This window comes from Lynx rufus, unplaced genomic scaffold (assembly GCF_022079265.1).
Source record: "Lynx rufus isolate CCGP_SWC_20201006 ecotype Redwood Valley unplaced genomic scaffold, mLynRuf1.p SCAF_2, whole genome shotgun sequence".
NCBI lineage: Eukaryota > Metazoa > Chordata > Mammalia > Carnivora > Felidae > Lynx > Lynx rufus.
Window position 1 is genome coordinate 191,973,268 of NW_025814834.1, and position 19,894 is coordinate 191,993,161.

Genomic DNA, 19,894 nt, shown 5'->3' on the forward strand with positions numbered 1-19,894 from the left:
TTACTTTGAAGTTGTATCCTCTTCCTCTTCCCAACCCTGGACATATTCTTTCTCTTGCTTGATATGTCATACCATCAAGTACAGACCTAAAAGTAGCGTCCGCCCCAGTGGAAAAAACAAAACAAAACAAAACAAAACTGCACCCTTTCCTGCCCCAGCAAAGGCAGATTTGACTGATGTGCTCAGCCCTCTTTCTAAGATCACTGGCCTGGTAAGTTTTTGTTTGTTTGGTTGGTTTTGGTTTTGATTTGAAGTGTAGTTGACACACATGATACGTTAGATTCAGGTGTGCAACATACTGATTCAACAAATCTATACATTGTGCTATGCTCACCACAAACGTAGCTACCATCTGTCACCATAACACAATTGACTCTATTGCCTATTGCTGTCCTTTCATCTCTGTGCCTTATTCATTCCATAGCTGGAAGACTGTACCTCCCACTCCCTTTCACCCATTTTGCCCAGCCCCCTCCCTTCCCTACCATCTGGTGACCATCGGTTTATTCTCTGTACTTATGGGCGTGTTTCTGCTTTTTGTTCGCTTGTTTTGTTTTTTAGATTCCACATATAAGTGAAATCATGTGATATTTGTCTTTCTATGCCTGACATACTTCACAGAGCATGGCACCCTCTAGATCCATCTGTGTTGTCCCAAATAGCAAGATCTCATTCTTTTTTATGGCTAAGTAATATTCTATTATGTACATATATGCCACATCTTCTCTATCCATTCATCTATCAAGGGCCACCTGGGTTGCTTGTGTAACTTGGTTATGGTAAATAATGTTATGATAAACATAGGGGTGCATGCGTCTTATTGAATTAGTGTTTTCCTTTTCGTTGGGTAAATACCCAATAGTGGAATTACTGGATCATTTGGTTTTTCCATTTTTAATTTTTTTGAGGCAACTCCCTACTGTTTTCTACAGTGGCTGCACTAATTTACATTCTCACCAACAGTGAATCAGGGTTCCTTTTTCTCCACATCTTCGCCAACACTTGGTATTTCTTGTCTTTTTGATTCTAGCCATTCTGATGGTTATACTGTGATATTTCATTGCAGTTTTGATTTGCATTTCCATGATGATGAGTATGTTGAACATCTTCTCATGTGTCTGTTGGCCATCTGTATTATTATTTTTTTTTCTTGGAAAAAATATCTATGTAGGTCTTCTGCCCATCTTTAATGGGATTATTTGGGGGTTTTTTTGGTGTTGGGTTATCTAAGTTCTTAACATATTTTGGATATTAACTCTTTATTGGATATATCGTTTGAAAATATCTTCTCTCATTCAGCAGGTTGACTGGCCTGCTAATTTGTCCAGCCTCTTCCCAGGCTTCTTTTAATCTGGAAAAAGTCCTCTTTGGATTTTGCAGGCCGGGAGTCCAGGTGGCTTTTTTTGGTGACTTTGCATATATCTCCCCTCTAAGACCAATTAAGTGATGCTCTTGTGTTTAGATATGGGGAATCGAAATTTTTTTGACTTCCCAGAACCTTGGGAACCATCTGTGACACCTATACTTTCTCCTTCCATATCCAATTAATCACAAATTATACTAAATTTTTAAAAAATTCAAGCCACTTTCTCTATCTCCACAGCCACTATCTATCTTAGTGGCCATAACTTCCAGGTCTCCCTGTCCCCACCCGCTACTCCTTTTCCTTTCTGTGGCCAGAGAGGTATTTTTAAAAATTTAATTTGAGCCAAGGCGCTTCCTGGTTAAAATTCTTCAGTTCTGCTCTTTGATCTCAGATAAAGTCCAAAGTGTTTCAAGTCTCCCAGAGTGGGCGGTCTGCAGGCAGTCTTTTCCACCTCCCACTCTACCACAGTCCTGCAGGCTCAGCTCCGACCCACTCCTTCTCAGGGCTTTTGCATGTGCTTTTCTCCTTGTCTTCATGAGGGTAACTCCCCTCTCTTCTCGGCACAAGTGTAGCTTGATAAAAATAACATTTACACAAAAGACTCGTGTGTATATATGTGTATTAGCTTATTCTCACAATAACCCTACTAAGTGATATCGTTATCAGTTTACTTACAGATTGGAAATCTGAGAATCAGAGGTAAACTTGCTTGTTCGAGGTCCTACAAGTAGCAACCCCCCCCTCCCCACGCCGCTGGACAGTCAGCTGCATGAGGACAGGGATTGTGTGGGCTTTTCTCATGAGTGCCTGCTAGTCATTCCTTTCTTTAACAAATATTTATTGAGCATTTAGAGTGTGCCATTATTAGGCACTGTTCTAGGTCCCTGCTTTCATGAAACTTATATACAGTGAGGAAAAGACAGGTATCAAGCAGGTAAACACATATTTGAACAATGTAATTTTAGGTAGTTAATAAGAGTCTTGAAAATAAAACAAAACAGGATAGTGTGAGAATGATTAACAGTGTTGGCAGGCTACTTCAGACCGCAGGGTAGTGGCTTCCCTGAGGAGGGGATCTATCTAGAGGAGTATTCCATAAATGTTTCTTGATATAATACACCATCTGGACTAACTCTCCATGAGAGAGGGACTTCCTCTGCCTTGTCTACCATGGTATATGCACCTATATCTGATGTTGGCAAAGAATAGCCCCAATTAACCACTGCTTTGGATGAATGTATATACAAATATGTGTATTTCTTCATTGCTTTACTTAAATCAGTGATTTTCTTTTTTTTTTTTTTTTTTTTTTTTTAAATTTTTTTTCAACGTTTATTTATTTTTGGGACAGAGAGAGACAGAGCATGAACGGGGGAGGGGCAGAGAGAGAGGGAGACACAGAATCGGAAACAGGCTCCAGGCTCTGAGCCATCAGCCCAGAGCCTGACGCGGGGCTCGAACTCACAGACCGCAAGATCGTGACCTGGCTGAAGTCGGACGCTTAACCGACTGCGCCACCCAGGCGCCCCTAAATCAGTGATTTTCAATGGGAGTGTCTGTGGGCCCTTTGTTAATTTCTGGATTCGTTTGTCATAGCGATGAGAAGGGTGGTTCCTGGCATTTTTGGCAGAAGGGATGTTGTATATCCTGCAACACATGGGACAGTCCCACATAATGTAGACTCGTCCCATATACCACATGACTTTCAAGTGACCTACTAGATTCTCGCGTGGATGAAAAAACTTTTTATAACTGTTGAAGTCTACACTGGATTCCTTTTTATGTGGAAACAAAGTAGTTTTTATTTTTAAAATTTTTACTGAAGGGTAGTGGACATATTAGTTTCAGGTGCACAACACAGTGATTCAACAATTATATATGGTATGAAATGCTCACCACTGTACATGTAGTTACCCTCTGTCACTGTACAAAGTTATTACAATATTATTGACGGTATTTCCTACGCTGTACATTTCATTCTCGTGATTTATTTCGTAACTGGAGGTTTGTACCTCTAAATTCCCTTTACCCATTTCAAATCTATTCCCCTCTCTGCCCCCGCCCAAGCAGAAATATTTTTGCGCCCTTAAATGTCAACTAAATTTCCAGGAATGCCACCACCATGTAAATAGAGGGATGATTGCATTTTGTTCCTTGGAAGCTTTCCCAACACTTAATCCCATCACCCATGGGTATTACTGCAGATGTGGCTGTCGGGTTCTCGGTACCTCTCCCTCTAGGTCCTAGTATTCTGAAAACATCAGAATGTCTTCTGTATTTGCACCCAAACATTTACATAATGAACCACTTATTATATAATTATACTTATTTCATGTCAGCTTTATTTTACAATAAGCAACACACGGATCCTAGACGTTACGTGTGTGGGTGGGTTGAAGGCGCTCTATCTATTCCCGGAGGGGCAGGTGGTGTATACAGTCGCGCCGTCAGGAAAGCCGCCCTTGGGTCCGGCGGAGACCCCAGCGGAACGGTCCTCCGCGCGCCAGGGGTCGCTGTGGCGCCGCGCGGCCGCGCCGGGTCGCTCTCGCGTGGCCGCCCCGCCTCGGGCCCCCGGGCCGAGTGGGCGGGCACGACTGCGCCCAGGTCGCGAGGCGCCCTTCGACCAGCAGCGCCCGGGGCGGGCGGGTATAAATGGAGCGGTGGCTCCCCCGGCCGCCTCTCTCCGCCCCGGGTCGCCGCAGCCTCTGCCGCTTTCAGGCCCAGCAGCCTGAAGGAAAAACAGGAAAAGAGTAAAAAAAAAAAACGAAAACGCTTTAAAATCTAAAAAAAAAAAAAAAAAAAAGAAGGGAGAGAGAGAGAGAAAGAAAAAGCGCATCCTCCTCGGAGAACCCGCGGGGAAGTCACTTCTGCACGCTTCCGGCCTGCCCGCGCCCGCCGCCGCCGCACCTTGGCGTCCGTCGGTCCGGTGGTGAGCCGCCCGCCCGCGTCCACGCGCCTCCGCTCCGGCCGCCCCCGCGCCGCGTGGCAGCCCCGCGCCCGCCGCCCTCGCCCCCAGCGCGCCGGCCCCGGGCGCACCACGTGTCCGCGCTGCCCTTCGCCGGCCCGGCGTGGGAGGCGGCTGCGCGCCCGGCCCCCGGGGCTTGCCGAGTCGGCACCGACCAAGATTTGGTTTCCCTCTTCCCCTGGCTGCTGTAATCTTAAACCGCCGGGAGCCCGAGGCCTATATTTATAGAGAAACGCGTGTCCTGGAGGCCGCCGTGGGCACCATTTGGTCGCCTCTTGAAGAATTTTTATAATTTGGAGGGGAGTCCCGTTTTAATACGTTATTTTTTTTTCTTTTTTGAAATTTGGAGCTTCAGACTAGGACAGCTGCAAATTACAAACTCCCAGGGAGGGCCATATTGTTTTTGAGAGCCTTTTGTCTGCGGTTTTGCAGTCTCAAACGAGCTGTCCCTGAACTCCTCCTTCCGGTCCTCCGTGTCTCTGAGCTACTCCGGCGTCTCTTAGCTTCAGTCTGCCACCTGTGAGCCGCGGCGCGGGCCACGGCTCCGAGAAGAGCCCCTTTTGTCCTGTGTGGTCCCTATAAGAAGTTCTCCTGGCGGGGCTCGGGGTGGTGGGGGCTGGGGAGATGAACGCTGCGGCCAGCAGCTACCCCATGGCCTCCCTCTACGTGGGTGACCTGCACTCGGACGTCACCGAGGCCATGCTGTACGAAAAGTTCAGTCCTGCGGGGCCTGTGCTGTCCATCCGGGTCTGCCGCGATATGATCACCCGCCGCTCCCTGGGTTATGCCTACGTCAACTTCCAGCAGCCGGCTGACGGTGAGTAGACGCTATATCCACAAATTCGTGAGATCCTAGGGGACCCTAGGAGTCTACCCCATGGAGGTGGGGAGCACAGGATGCAGGGGTTGAGAATGAGGATCCTGGCATCAGGTGACCGGAGTTTCAATCTCGCTTCCACTGCTTGCTAACTGGGTGACCTTGGGCTAATCAGTGGTGGCGGTGGGGTTGGAACCCAAGGAGACTGTAAAACGGGATTTGGAGGAAATCACTGTCATTCCATTGTGTGCATGGTCCTGCTTTAGTGGGAACCTTGTCTGGTCAGTGAGTATGGGCTCCTGCCCCTCACAGGCCTGCCGAAAAGGCAGAACATCTGAAACACAATTCCTGCCAGAATTTTAGGTTCTAAAGCTGCTGCCATCTCCCCTACTTTGACCCTGGACTGAGTCTGTCTGATTTTGTGCTGATAAGGGGTCTTTCAGGGAAGGTAGGAAGCAGTGAGAACAATTCTGTTGGTTTTACTTGAGCAGGGACTTGTATTGGCGCCACCAGCGCTGCATGTGCCAGACCAGCTCCCTGGTCTCCGGCTTTGCTCCTGGGGTGGAAGGGTCCTTTACTCTCTGGACAAAGCCCTGAAGTGTGGAGAAAGGGTAGCCAGGTAGTCTGGGGAAACACTGTGGAAACTGACTGGGCTGGTGGGGATTATCGCCTCACCTGTGAACAGTGCCTTACCCTTGTCTAAACCCTTTTCCTTCATCCCATTTGAAGAAAATGGGACTCCAGAGAGGGCAAAGGAGGTGGGAGGCTCAGCTGGGACTGCCAGTGCAGTGCCCCGCCAGCCCAGACTGGGCCCTTGCTTGGAACAGTGAAGAGGTATGCTGCAGGCGTGGCCGGAGAGAGGCCAGAGGAAACCTAATCAGGGGCTGCACGTGACTTCAGATTAAAAGGGAACAACTGTAGACACCATTACTGGGGGAAACAAGCCATTCTGTGGCAAAGGATCTCTGGGTCCCTATTTTTGTCCACACTTTGTTCACTGTCCATGAAACACAGAGAATGTCACTTGCCCGAGCTGCAGCTGAGACCAGAGAGTTGGACTTGTTGAGAGACAAGAGGCACTGATACCATCAATTCTGTGTGCTCTGAGTTGTGTCTGGCCAGAGGGAGGGCACAAAGGTGGCCAAGTGTGGCCTTTTTAGGGGGAGTGGTGGATACATTGGCAGTTGCCTGCCTTTTTGACACTTTCTGAACAAAAGTCCTGTCACTTAGAGATAGTAGCAGAAGCCATTGGTCAGTGTGTCTGCCAACACATGCCTCTGCAGGACCTCTCCCTGCTATAAATAAGTGCAGCCAGATTTGTTAGGCTAAGCCGACTTGCCTTCTGCAGCACTGTCTGGAAAGACACTGAGGAGCTGTGTTGAAATGGCTTCTTTGCTGCTAATCAGTCAGACACAGTTTGGGGTCCTGGGCTGTGGATCGCAGAGAGCCATCACAAGTGACTGCTTCTGTGCCTGGACTTTTCCTGAGTTGGAGCTGCCCAGTTTCCCCTTTCTCTGACCTCTTTCCTTCCCAGAGTCAATGAGGCCACCTGAGAAGGTGGGAAGGGTGGTTGGAAAGGGGTGAAAAGGAGATACTCCCTTGGCTGACTGGACAGCTGAGCTTGTGGAGAGGCAGGGTTAGGGAATTTTGTCCCTGTTATAAGTGAGGTGGTTCCTTGAGACAGGAGAACTACCCCCCCCTGCAGTCTGTTCATGGAGGAGATTCTGGGGGTTTCATCGCGTAAGTCAGGAAAAGTGGCCACCAGCTCTGGGAACTTGTCGCCAATAAGAGAAGCGTTCCTGCTGACAGGTGATGGTACGTTTTAGCTTCTGGTCCTTTTTGGTACACACATGGGTTTGTTGGGAAGCCAAGGAAGCATCCCAAAGCAGTGGATGGAAAACTTGGCTGAGCACCAGGGCACTTGAAGTCCGGAATTCCACAGAACTCAGATTAAGACTTCACAAGGCCCTGAAACCCCTAGGTGCAGAGTCTACTGCACTGTGTGCTTAGGCAGAAAGATGCGGTTTCATCTTTATCATCCTGATAATAAAAATATTTCCGTGCGTGACCATTAGTATTTATCATTTTGAGGCCTTTGGAATCTGTTTCTGTTCTCAGAAATTGAAAATACAAGAAAGTGGGCTGAAGATACAAGAAACGGATAGCGCTATCTCCCCAGTCAGTTGTTCCCAGGTTTTGTTCTGTCACTTGTTTCCTAGACAGACAGATTGTAGACTAAATGACAGCTCGTTGGTAATTTGATGCAATATCTAACTGAAAAATAATCAGAAAATCTAGTATTAGTTTCTTACTCACTAGTTAGCTGCACGGTTTAGCCATCCTGGACATAAGTTTGCTCATTTTATGAAATAGATAATATCACAACTGTTCTACCTGTGTCACCATGGGTGGTCAGCAGCAGATCTTTATAACTGATAGAGCTCGGTCAAATGTATGGAATTGTGACTTGATATTGGTGCCAGAAGGCCATTTAGATGCTCTCGCCTACCCCTTTTACACAACAAGGGTGCAGGTCCAGAGGGCTGGAGACTTGTGCCAGGAAGTGGGAGCAACTGGCCAGAACGTCTACCCTCACTGGCAACGCAGGCTGGAGGGATCTGATGCCTTTTAATTTTAATAGAGTTGCCTTTTATCACAGTGATTACCTTGAAAAGTCTTGGAGTCCTCTGTTCCTGGGATGGTGGCAGTTGTCTGCACGGAGTGATGCTTTATATCCTTGACCGAAATATGTTTCTCTCTTGCAGCTGAGCGGGCCTTGGATACCATGAACTTTGATGTGATTAAGGGAAAGCCAATCCGTATCATGTGGTCTCAGAGGGATCCCTCTTTGAGAAAATCTGGTGTGGGAAATGTCTTCATCAAGAATCTGGACAAATCTATAGATAACAAGGCACTTTATGATACTTTTTCTGCTTTTGGAAACATTCTGTCTTGCAAGGTAAGCATTGATTAAATGATTTCAGTAGAGTGATCATTGACTCATGAAAACAAGATAAATACCAAATGGGGAGCAGCCTTGGAATTGGGCGATGGGATATTGGGCGATGGGATATTGGGCGATGGTAATTGGCTGGAAATGGCTCCAAAGGCTAAAAGGTCCCTGTAGATAATCTTGTGTCACAATCCAGTATAACCAGCAGGTGCTTTTGTTTCTCTGTTTATTCTTCCCTCTGCCTGAAATATCCTTTCTGTTTTCTACCTTTGGAGGGCATTGAAGAGTTTATCTTTTCTGGGGGGAGAAGTAGAGCAGTGCCTCTGGTCTCCAGGCAGCTATACTTAGTCATCTCAGAAGTATAAATTCATCCTCTTCCTTCCTTCCCTTTGCACCTGTTTTTGTGGAGAATTTAGTACAACTGGTGTGGTGGTGGTATCTGACTCCCTACTAGACTGAAATTGTATTGTGGGCTTGGCCATTGATCACTTTTTCTGCGGCACGGTGGTTTTGCACCCAGATCTCAATTTTTTTTAATGAAATAAAACATTTGGACTGGAAGCAGCCTAATAGTGGCTGCCATTTGTAAATGGAACATCACTAGGTCCCTTGTAGTATGCTCACTATTAGGAAAAACCTTATCTGCTGGAGTCTCCTATCTTTTGACTATGGATGGGCTAGCGGCCTCTCGGACACAGGAGACTCTGAGGAGAAGGTCATGTGGTTGTCAAATACCTGGAGATGCCAGTGGTGCTAAAGTGGCCCCCCCCTTGTCTTTGACAGGTGGTGTGTGATGAGAACGGCTCTAAGGGTTATGCCTTTGTCCACTTCGAGACCCAAGAGGCTGCTGACAAGGCCATCGAGAAGATGAACGGCATGCTCCTCAATGACCGCAAAGTGTGAGTGTCCCAGTCCGGAGCAACAGCCATCGCATGAGCCAGCCGTGGCCCCACCTCGGTATTAACTGGCACACACAAGGCGGCTACTGGTTCTCTCGGCCCAAGTGTGGCCTGCTCCTACCTCTCCACTCCAGGGCTGGTGAGTCTCCCTGCCCGAGCCGTGGCAGCCCTTTTGACTCGCCAAGGTGGGCTTCCTGCCCAAGCCATGGCCTGCCTGCCGCCTCTCCCTCAAAAGCATCATTCGTCCGTGGGTTTTATGAGCATCGGCAACTGGGGCTTGCTAGAAGGCAGCTCTGAGCCCTTTCTGAGCAGGGGTCTTGGCCAGCGGCAGAGTGGAGAGGGCCCTGGACTGACCAGGAGCTGTGTACTAGCCATGTGACCTTGGCTTTCCTGTGATTCAGGTCTGTCCGTGGGGTCATTTGCTAGGAGTTGATGCCAAATTGTCCCCAGATCTCCACTTGGCTAACTTATGACTCAGTGGCCTTCTCATACAAGGCTGGCTCCACAGTAATGCTTAATTTGGTTATAATGAAAAAAATCTCTGATTGCAGAAGACACTGTTTATAGTAGACCTTCTCGCTTTGGTATGGTTATTGCAGAATGGGGACAAGAGAGTCTTAAGCCATTCAGGGAGAGAGAAGGGACAATAAGTCTTGGCTATAACAAGCAAAGATCATTTCTGTCCTTTGTTTTGAACAGACTAGGGGATGGATTGCATTGATAATGTGTATGTGGCCAATGGTCAAGTCTTCCAAAGGTATCACTGGAAAGAGATCTAAAGATTTTCAGTGTGTGGATACATTTTCCCATTAAGTGCAAACACCAGAATGTGCGAAGTGCAAAAGCAAAGGCTACCTCATAGTTCACTCTAGCAATCTCACCCCTAGGATTAACCACTGTTAACAGTTTGGTTTGTATCCTTCCAGACCTTTTCTATGCATTTACATAGATGCACAGAAATGAACGTTTTAATAATGGTCACCAGGTTTCTTCATGAAGGCAGTGTGATGTGGTAGGAGTAGCCCTGGTCTGAGCCAGGAGTCCTGGGACTGATCCTTGCAGGACAGTCCTGCCTCTCTCTTTCTGCTGGGGAGTTGGGGCATCTCTGAGCTTGCTCTCTTGGTGGTTGGATGGGGACTTGTGTATTTTAACCTCTCCTGTCAGTCTTTAACCTATATTCCTTTGGGCCCCTGGAAACCTGATTTGTTCTTCTGGGTAGTCACTGTTTCCTATGATTTCTTTTTAGGTTTGTGGGCAGATTCAAGTCTCGAAAAGAGCGGGAAGCCGAGCTTGGAGCCAAAGCCAAGGAGTTCACCAATGTTTATATCAAAAACTTTGGGGAAGAGGTGGATGATGAGAGCCTGAAAGAGCTGTTTAGTCAGTTTGGTAAGTTGGGCTTCTTTGCCCCATGTGCCCCCTTCCACAGTTCACCAGACCTAAAACGTGTGGATCTTAGTTGTTTAAGAGACAAGGGCACCTAGGCCCAGAAGTAAACTACCTTGTGTGACAGGGTCACAGAGTAGATAGGAATAGACTCTTGGCTTTATCCTACCTTGTCCCAGCCCCAGGGCCTTTCCAGTAGCTTGGTCTGAACTAGAAGACCAGGCACCGCGCCTCTTTCTGGACCCCATCTGGGTTCAGCAAGAATTGGCTTCATTTGGACACTTAGAGAAGCCTTCTCTCCTTGAGCTGCAGTAGAGATGGTGTTACTAATAGTTCTGTCCTTTGGTAATAGGTAAGACCCTAAGTGTCAAGGTGATGAGAGATCCCAGTGGGAAATCCAAAGGCTTTGGCTTTGTGAGTTACGAAAAACACGAGGATGCCAATAAGGTGAGAGTACCACGAGGGTCGGGGAGAAATTTTCAGGAAGTGGCCCCTGAGTGTGGTCAGGCCTGGCTGGTAAATAGAGTAGAACTGGAATTGCCCGGGTATCGTAGTGATGCAGTTACTGGCCTGAGGGACTTCACATGGTAATACATCATTTACCTGTTCCCAAAGCACCGGGCATGTAGCCTGTCACCTCAGCTGTTCGGCCCTGTAGGTTGAAAGAGTAGGATGGATGTTTGCTTCCATTCATAGTGAGGGGACTCCGTCTTCCCTCAGGAGTTGCTGACTTGATAACAGGGCAGCAGCTATTTTTGTAGATAAAGCATGGTGCTGGCCCTTGACATACATCACTCACTGCCCACAAGAGAACCTGAGAGACTTAGCTACAGCCAGATTATCAGCCTTGGCTCATGTCTGCCATGCTTGTATTTATAAAACTACCATTTTTTTTTCCTGTATCATATGGACCAATAATCCATTTAAGTAGTAACCCCCTTTTACTCATGAGGAAGTTTGGATTTGCTTAGCTGGCTTCAGAAATGGAATTAAACTAGTTTTTAACCCTGTAGGAAAGATTTCCTTCTCTCCGAATGTTTGGTGGGACTTTGAGGCCTCCAGGGCAAGGGCCCAGCCTCTACGTCTTGGTTTTAAGACCTGTGTTTCCTCTTTAGGCCGTGGAAGAGATGAATGGAAAAGAAATCAGTGGGAAAGTCATTTTTGTAGGCCGCGCACAGAAGAAAGTGGAACGGCAGGCCGAGTTAAAGCGGAAATTTGAACAGCTGAAGCAAGAGAGAATTAGTCGGTATCAGGTGAGAGGTGGTCTCAGCACAGCCTCCCCACTGAGGGTTTACTGTGCAGTCCCGACAAGAGCGCCTTTCTGTTTATCAGCCTTTCTCTTTGGGAACTGGGAAACTGCCTCTTCCTCTCCTTTCTCCCAAGATCCCCAGGTTTGGAAGGATATACTTACCAGATACAGCAGTGATTCTAGAACAAGGGCAAAAGAGATTGATGTATTATTTAGGGACTCACTCCCGGAAGCCTCAGTCTATTGTTCTTAATCATGTGGGTTCTTTTTACTTAAATGATTGCCTTTTGTTGGAATGGTGGCAAGAGCCTTGCTGGGGACAATGGTCAGAGCATTCCAAACCCTTATTGAGGGTCCCTTCAGAAACTGCGGCAGGAGTCTCAACCCTGAGCCTACATCAGAGTCCCCTTTAGGGCTTGTGAAAGCATGGCTTTCTGAGCCCCAGAATTTCTGGGGTCCTGGTCTGAGAATTTGCTTTTCTAAGAAGCGTCCAAGGAGGTGGTTGCTGCTGGTCTGGGGACCACATTTTGAGAACCAGTGTCTCAGGGCATCTATAGGGTACAGATGTGCATTAACTGTGGCCCCTCTGTTTCAGGGAGTGAATCTCTACATTAAGAACTTGGATGACACCATTGATGATGAGAAGTTAAGAAAAGAGTTTTCTCCTTTTGGATCAATCACCAGCGCTAAGGTATTTTATACTGTGGTTTGGAGATCGAAAGTAGAAATTGTAATTTTTTTTATTTCATTGAAGGAGTGGAATCTAAATTGTGTTCGTTGCTGAAAATAGCTATCACATTCATCTAGCATAATTCCTCCTGGCCTCCAATATTACGCATCTGAGTATGTGCTCTGGAGAATGGAATTTCATTAGGTTAAATGGCACCATCTCTCCCAGGCACTGAGGTATGGAGGTGAATCTGAGCAGTCCCTCTTGCCAACGCCCCTCAAGCACCTGAATCTTTCCCATTCTTTGCTGCTTTGTGCTGGTGTGGGGACAGATGGTGCAACAGTATGAGCAGAGGAAATCCAGACGGGTTGTTTTCCATTTGTCTTGGGGCCTGTCTCTACAACTCTGCCACACACTTTGTCCTTGAATGAAGGTGTTTGAGGACTTGGGAGCTGGGGTTAGGAACTTCTGTCCTGGCCTTATAAAAGCTAAAGGCACACAAAGAGGAGTGGAAAGATGACTCTTCCACATTTTGCCATGTGTGTCGTCTGCTTGGTGTTCTTTGATAGTCCTATCAACTGATACAGCAGGGTGAGTGAGTATGAACCCCCTTGTGGAGATAAGGAATTGGAGTCCTTGAGCATGAGTACACTCGTTAGAGGCTGGTGTGCCGCACGTCCTTGGTCCGTGGGGGGGGTGGATGGGAGTGGATGGTGTGTGAAAGTTTTGGGTTGTAGCCTTGAGGCACACGCTGTTCCTGCTCAGCAGAGGTGCAGCAGGTGTCAGAGTCTTTTCAGGGATGAGAAAGAGGCCAAGTGTCTGGTAAAAAGACTTTGGTGTGACCCTGTCTTGGCCCTTAGTTTAAGTCGTGCACAACCTGGGAGCGTTGTCAAAGGAACATTATCAGTTGTAGGAGAGTTGACCAGAGGCCACCCTGTCGGGTTCCTTGTTTCCTTGGCCCTTCCCTCTTATCACTTCCTTCACTGGCCTTCCATCAGTGTGAAGAATGATGGTCTCTCCTTATCAGCACAGTGCTTAAGTTGGCAGGAAAAGAACAAAAGAACCAGGTCTTTCAAGTTTCACAGCCCCTGTTTTCAAGATCAGGGTGTCATGTTTTCATACACCGTGTTGGCCCATCTCATTGGTAGAAAGATGTTGGGTTGATATACATCCTTACTCTCATGTCCTCCACCTCAGGAGGCTGTCCAGGCAGCGAGCTAAGACACAAAATGGTGCCAAGCATACCTCGTCCTGTTGCTACCAATTATTTCTGAGGATGTAGACCAGGGAAAGCAATAAGTCACCTTCTCAGGTGAGGATAAAGAGCTATCCATGAATGACTAGCTGTATGTGGGAAGAGAACCAGTAGACATGTGGTTTTGTGGTAGTTTGCCTTAGAGGTCATCATGGACATTGAGGCTCACAGAGGGCAAGTAAATGTTAAGGTCACGCAGCTTAGAGATTAGAGTTGGGACAAGAATCCCAGCTGTCTCTCCCAGCTGGCCATCTTTCTGCTGTTGGATTAATGGTGGTGGTCATTGGTTTTGTAATTCCTGCCCGCATGTGGTAATTCAAAACCATATCCTAACCTTGATAAGCAATGATTAAGGTTTTGTGCACCAAGGTCTTGAGCAGATGAGTTCTGCAAGTAAATAGCTTGACACTGCCCAGATTTCTAGTGGGTAGCCAAAGGTAGCTATGCTTCAGGTATCAGGAAACATCTTTTGAGTTCCTGGTTTAACCATTAGCTATGTCATAGTGTTTGGAAACTTTAGGATCACCCGGAGATCTAACAAAGTGAAAATGCCTAGGTCCTGTCCTTAGAGGTTGTGACTTAATTGGCCTGTGGGACATCCTGGCACAAGGCTGAGAACCCTTATCCTACGCTTGGGGACTCTTGCGGCAGGACCCAGGGTTTTTGACTCTTAATAGCTGTCCCCCAACATAGAACACTTTTTCCTTAAGTAGCTGGTCCCTTTGTAGGTAATGTTGGAGGATGGGAGAAGCAAAGGGTTTGGCTTTGTCTGCTTCTCATCTCCTGAAGAGGCGACCAAAGCGGTCACTGAGATGAATGGACGCATCGTGGGCTCCAAGCCGCTGTACGTCGCCCTGGCCCAGAGAAAGGAAGAGAGAAAGGCTCACCTGACCAACCAGTATATGCAGCGGGTGGCTGGAATGAGAGCACTTCCTGCCAATGCCATCTTAAATCAGTTCCAGCCTGCAGCTGGTGGCTACTTTGTGCCAGCAGTTCCACAGGTGGGTCTGCTTGTGTTCATGGATCTTTGGAACCTGCCCCCTGACAACTGCTCCGGCAGCCTGTGGTGTTGGGGGAGAGAGGTTTTGGATATTGGAGTTCAGACTGTTGGAGTTAGGACCCATGAAAATGAAGATATTTCTCTTCTCCCTCCCTGTTCCTTCCCTGCCCCCCACAGAGTTAAAATAAAAGAATCCCCATTAACTGGCCTTGAGGCTGCTGCTCCCCCCCCCCCCCCCCCCCCCCCCCGCCTTTGAGTAGAGAGTTTCTGCTTAATTAGCCTTGGGCCTGGCAGTAGGATGAGATCTTTCATGTGGATTCAGGCCCTTGAAATAAAAGGGCTCGGATGCTCTTTCTTTTTTTTTTTTTTTTTTTTTTTTTTTTTTTTTTTTATTTTTATTTTTTCAACGTTTATTTATTTTTGGGACAGAGAGAGACAGAGCATGAACGGGGGAGGGGCAGAGAGAGAGGGAGACACAGAATGGGAAACAGGCTCCAGGCTCTGAGCCATCAGCCCAGAGCCCGACGCGGGGCTCGAACTCACGGACTGCGAGATCGTGACCTGGCTGAAGTCGGACGCTTAACCGACTGCGCCACCCAGGCGCCCCTCGGATGCTCTTTCTTGCAGGCTCAGGGAAGACCTCCGTATTACACACCTAACCAGTTAGCACAGATGAGGCCTAATCCACGCTGGCAGCAAGGTGGGAGACCTCAAGGTAGGTGGTGGGGAACGGTGACTTGGTCACCCAGGATAAACCTATTCTGGTCTCCCCGCCTCTCCTCCTTGCCCCCTCTGAGGCACAGCCTAGGTTGTGGTCCATATGCTTGATTAGTGATGCACAGTTTTTGTCTTCACCAGGCTTCCAAGGAATGCCAAGTGCTATACGCCAGTCTGGGCCTCGTCCAGCTCTTCGCCATCTGGCTCCAACTGGTAATGCTCCGGCCTCTCGTGGCCTCCCTACTACTGCTCAGAGAGTCGGTGAGCAAACTGGCCTTGAGAAGCGTGGCCTGGGGAGGAGGGAGTCAGGTTGACTAGCTTCTGCCCAGAGTTGGTCACTTCGTTGGGCTCATGTTCCAGTTCTGGTTCTGTAATCTCAGCTGTGTGCTCTGGTTGGTACTTAAAGAGCAGAGAAACCATGGGAGTTCTAGGGCTATGTCGGTGACTTAAGATTTTTTTGCTCATTGGTGACTCATGTGAAAAAGGTTAATTATAGATGCTTGTTAGCTGGATGACTACAGAGGCAGCCTATTCTTCTGGGTGGGGTTGGGAGATTGAAGGAAACTGTTGTTTACAGAATGTGTCCTGTATTCCAAGAGGCGGGAAGAGTTGTATGTTATCTGTTGGCTGTTCCTCGAAAGTAGCAGTAGTGGCTCCACGTGTGATGTGTTGTGTGAACATGCTTTGGAATTGCTCCTTCCGTGGGACGTGGCCAGTTGGACCTCTGCTGCCGACACTGATGTGCATTTGCTGGTCTGTTGTAGGGTCTGAGTGCCCGGACCGCTTGGCTATGGACTTTGGTGGGGCTGGTGCCGCCCAGCAAGGGCTGACTGACAGCTGCCAGTCTGGAGGTGGTATTGGATGCACACAGAATGGGGAAAGATGGGATTTGACGGGTCTTTGCCCAGACTGATTGGCTTTAATTTTACTTATTCTTTTCCTAAGGTGTTCCCACAGCTGTGCAGACCTTAGCACCTCGTGCTGCTGTTGCTGCTGCTGCTCCTCGGGCTGTCGCACCTTATAAATACGCTTCCAGTGTCCGCAGCCCTCACCCTGCCATCCAGCCTCTGCAGGTGAGGTCTACCAAACGGAATGCTGAAAGGATCTGCCCTGTTTGCATTTGATTGAAAAGATGTCTTTGCTTTGATTCCTTCAACAGCCATTAATGCCTGCTCTGTGTCAGGGTGTTGTGTTTTCTATGATGACGCTGCCTTTTAGGGGCTTTCTTTACTGTGAGGGAAAGGGGCTGGAAAGCCTTCCCCCCCATAATAATTTACTTAGAAATGCCCCAGCCTCAGAAACAGCTGGTGCTTCTGCCTTCCTTTTTACAACATGTGTGCTCGCTTAGCTCTTTGAGCTTCTCATTTCCACTGGCTGAGTTGATGCTTAGCCTCTCTGTAAGATTGGTACATTAAGGCAGTAAAGAACTTCATTTTACAGATGAGACATTCAGTTTCAGAGATGTTAAGTTGGGGTTGGGGGATTAGACCCAGAACTCAGTAGTAATTTGCTTAGAGGAGCCACACTTAACACTTAGCCTTGTGACCCCTGAATTGCCTGCTCCTACTTCATGCTCTCTAAATTGGAGATGCCTCAGAACTTTGCTTATGTAGCTTTTGCCTACAGGGCCCTACTTTTAGAGTTGTGACTGGCGTTGACAGTGTATGTTGGTAGTCCTTAAGCATTTGATAGAATAAAAACGTTTGATATGGGGTGCCTGGGTGGCTCAGTCGGTTAAGTGTCCGACTTCGGCTCACGTCACAATCTCACGGTTCGTGGGTTTAAGCTCCACATCAGGCTGTCTGCTGTCAGCACAGAGCCTGCTTTGGATCCCCTCTCTCTGCCCCTTTCCTGATCACTCACATGTGCCCTCCCTTCCTTCCCCCACCCAAAGAAATAAGTAAACATTAAAAACATTTGGTATAATAAAGTGATGTGGGATATAATTATAAATGGAATCACTTGATAATTGTTGAGCCTTGTAGGTTTATTTTCTTACTCATTTCTTTTCTCTTCTAATAGCATGCTGTTTCCTTTGTTTTGTTTTGTTTTGTTTACTTTTGGGAGAGAGAGCACAAGCAGGGGAGTGACAGAGAGAGAGGGAGACACAGAATCCAAAACAAGCTCCAGGCTCTGAACTGTCAGCAAAGAGCCTGACACGGGGCTCAAACCCATGAACTGTGAGATTGTGACCTGAGCTTAAGTCAGACACTTAACCGTCAGGTGCCCTGCATGCTGTTTTCATTGTAGTTGGTTTTTGTTTATGCTGTGTACCCCTCTGTTGCTCATGTAACCCCTTCCTCCCCAAGACCGCTATTAGTTCCTTGGCAGCAAGGACATCCACCTCTCTCTCTTTCACATAGTAGGCTTTGAGAGCGAATGGTCAGGCTCATGACCATCAAATGTCCTTTCCTTGATGCTAACCTTCTGCCTCTCCTGATTCCCAGGCACCCCAGCCTGCGGTCCATGTGCAGGGGCAGGAGCCCTTGACCGCCTCCATGTTGGCTGCAGCACCCCCCCAGGAACAGAAGCAGATGTTGGGTGAGTGACCCATGTGTTGGCAGAAGAGGGAGCCAGAACCTGGTACTAACCTGGATACCCGTGTCCATTCTTTACTGGGATTCAGCCTGGTTTTTAATTAAATATTCTTCCCCCAGGAGAACGTTTGTTCCCACTCATCCAAACCATGCATTCAAACCTGGCTGGAAAAATCACAGGAATGCTGCTGGAGATTGACAACTCTGAGCTGCTGCACATGCTGGAGTCCCCTGAGTCTCTCCGCTCCAAGGTGAGCTGGTTTCTAGACCCTTCGGCTTTCACTTGCTCCGCCTGGGAGGACGAGGGGTGGCCTTGGCATCCTGGTTCAGCAGAGAGACGGAAGGCTGCTTGTGGGGTGGGTATTGGGAAAAGCATGCAGCACCAGGAGACCCTACTACTGGATCTGGGCACCAGGGAGGGGTGGAGGGCCTCTCCTCAGATGTCAGATGTCACTGACCACCTGGAGATTCCTCACAGGTGGATGAAGCTGTGGCGGTTCTACAGGCTCATCATGCCAAGAAAGAAGCTGCCCAGAAGGTGGGCGCTGTTGCTGCTGCTACCTCTTAGACAAGGAAAAACCGTATGTTTGGCTGTTTTTGTTTTTTGCAATGGTTTTGACTTGTGAAGATCTTCCTAAAAGATTAGGGGCAGCATATAGAGCCATGTTTCTGCTATTTAACCTGATAACTTGGGCAGGCTGTCACCCGAGTATTTTCTATAATCTGAAGGAGTTAATTTGGAGAAAAGAGAGAACAGGTTGTAAATTATAAGGAGCAAACAGGGCAGTTTTCTCCATAAGGAGCACCTGGTTAGATCTTTTTCAAGAATGACTTTTTTTGTTTAGATGGATATACAAGGTGTTGTCATAATCTGATCCCACAGCCTCATTTCTATGAACATCTCCCTGGTTTGGCTTAAGGTTGGTGAGGTGAGCTTGCGTGTGAAGCCACTGCTTAGCTCTGAGAACACAACGGACACAGGCCCTGTGTAAGGTGGGAGAGGCAGACACACCTGACTACAGTTACAGGGTGTGGTTTTAGTCAATTCCTGGACCTGGAGGCCATGGCCCCCATCTGCAGAGTGAGTGAAGCTTAACTAGGACCTCTGACAGGGACTGGTGGGTGCCTCTCCTGGTGGAGGAAGGAAAGAACCAAATAGGCAGAGGCAAGGGAAAAGGGCATATGGTAAAGGCCTGAACACTTTTCATTGGGGATTTAAGCAAGTGAACCATCACTTTGGGTACAGGATGGCCAGGAAGGGTGCGGGGTGGGGCTGTATAGTAAGTACATAGCCTCAAAGTGGGTAACTCTGAGTCAGGGGTGCCTCTTTGAGAGGACATTTGCCAACGGAGACCTATTTTGGTTGTCATACCTGGAGATGTGTTACTCACATCTAGTGGGTAGAGGCTAGGGATGCTGCTAAAACATCCTGCAATGCACAGGACAGTCCCAACACCATTGTCCATCCCACATGTCAGTAAGCACCGCTTTCTACAATACCGTCTATAAAGCCAGAGATTTCAGTGAATCTCTGCACTTTTTCTGATTATGTATTTATTTGTGTTGGTGCTTTTCTTTTCAGGATTCAAAAGCCAAATAACCCCTCCTGGAATTCAGCTCAAGGTTTGAAGATTTCTAGCGTGTCCTATGGACCTCAACACCAAGAACCACAAATTGGAAATTTAATAGGTCATTTTGTATCAAAAGGTCAATTATGAAGCACCTAGAATTTTTCAATTAAAAGAATATATTCTCTGGGTTCTGCTATGGCCCAGACAGTGTTAACTTTTTTTTTCTATTGTGGGTTTTGATTTTTTTCCCCCAGAAATTGGTTTTATTTGATGTACCCAAGTCTTAAGTTTCTCAATAAAGAAAAAAATCTCCATAAAACTGCCTGTCCTGTTTCACTCTGACCAGTTTTACCCTGTTAAATTCAGTTATCACTGGAAGTAACTTTTAGTATGTATAGCCTATCATCCTTTCCTGATGGTTATAAACAGACTATTTTGAGTTAGCCAGGTATACAGAACTGTCCCATTGCATTGTTGTGGGAGGAGTTTTATAATGGACCTCCATTTAACTT

At 47.6% G+C, this 19,894-nt stretch overlaps 1 protein-coding gene and 1 non-coding gene across 8 annotated transcripts; both read left to right on the top strand.

Moving 5' to 3' along the window:
* Window positions 1-4,401: 4,401 nt before the first annotated feature.
* On the top strand, window positions 4,402-19,701 carry PABPC4 (poly(A) binding protein cytoplasmic 4). 7 transcript variants are annotated; one of them, XM_047084541.1, is made up of 16 exons: window positions 4,402-5,148; window positions 7,914-8,107; window positions 8,885-9,000; window positions 10,247-10,386; window positions 10,736-10,830; window positions 11,499-11,636; window positions 12,228-12,323; window positions 14,286-14,558; window positions 15,185-15,272; window positions 15,416-15,535; window positions 16,039-16,125; window positions 16,220-16,347; window positions 17,722-17,815; window positions 17,932-18,062; window positions 18,290-18,349; window positions 19,394-19,701. In XM_047084541.1, exons 1-16 carry the CDS (start codon window positions 4,956-4,958, stop codon window positions 19,409-19,411), a joined length of 1,971 nt encoding a protein of 656 aa, XP_046940497.1. In that variant the 5' UTR covers window positions 4,402-4,955; the 3' UTR covers window positions 19,412-19,701. The 7 variants fall into 7 exon arrangements, with proteins under 7 accessions (XP_046940497.1, XP_046940500.1, XP_046940496.1 ...); XM_047084544.1 differs by having other exon boundaries at window positions 15,185-15,257; window positions 15,416-15,487; window positions 18,290-18,392; XM_047084540.1 differs by having other exon boundaries at window positions 4,403-5,148; window positions 18,290-18,392.
* LOC124516836 (small nucleolar RNA SNORA55) lies at window positions 12,584-12,718 on the top strand. Its single transcript, XR_006963224.1, has one exon. It is a non-coding gene; the product is annotated as a small nucleolar RNA SNORA55 (small nucleolar RNA).
* Window positions 19,702-19,894: the final 193 nt, after the last annotated feature.

Excerpts from the sequence above, each read along its gene's own strand:
- PABPC4 (XM_047084540.1), top strand. The coding sequence starts at position 4,956 with ATGAACGCTGCGGCCAGCAGCTACCCCATGGCCTCCCTCTACGTGGGT. Across the intron at positions 14,559-15,184 it reads TTGTGCCAGCAGTTCCACAG|GCTCAGGGAAGACCTCCGTA; the intron begins GTGGGTCTGCTT and ends TCTTTCTTGCAG. Across the intron at positions 18,063-18,289 it reads CTGAGTCTCTCCGCTCCAAG|GTGGATGAAGCTGTGGCGGT; the intron begins GTGAGCTGGTTT and ends GATTCCTCACAG.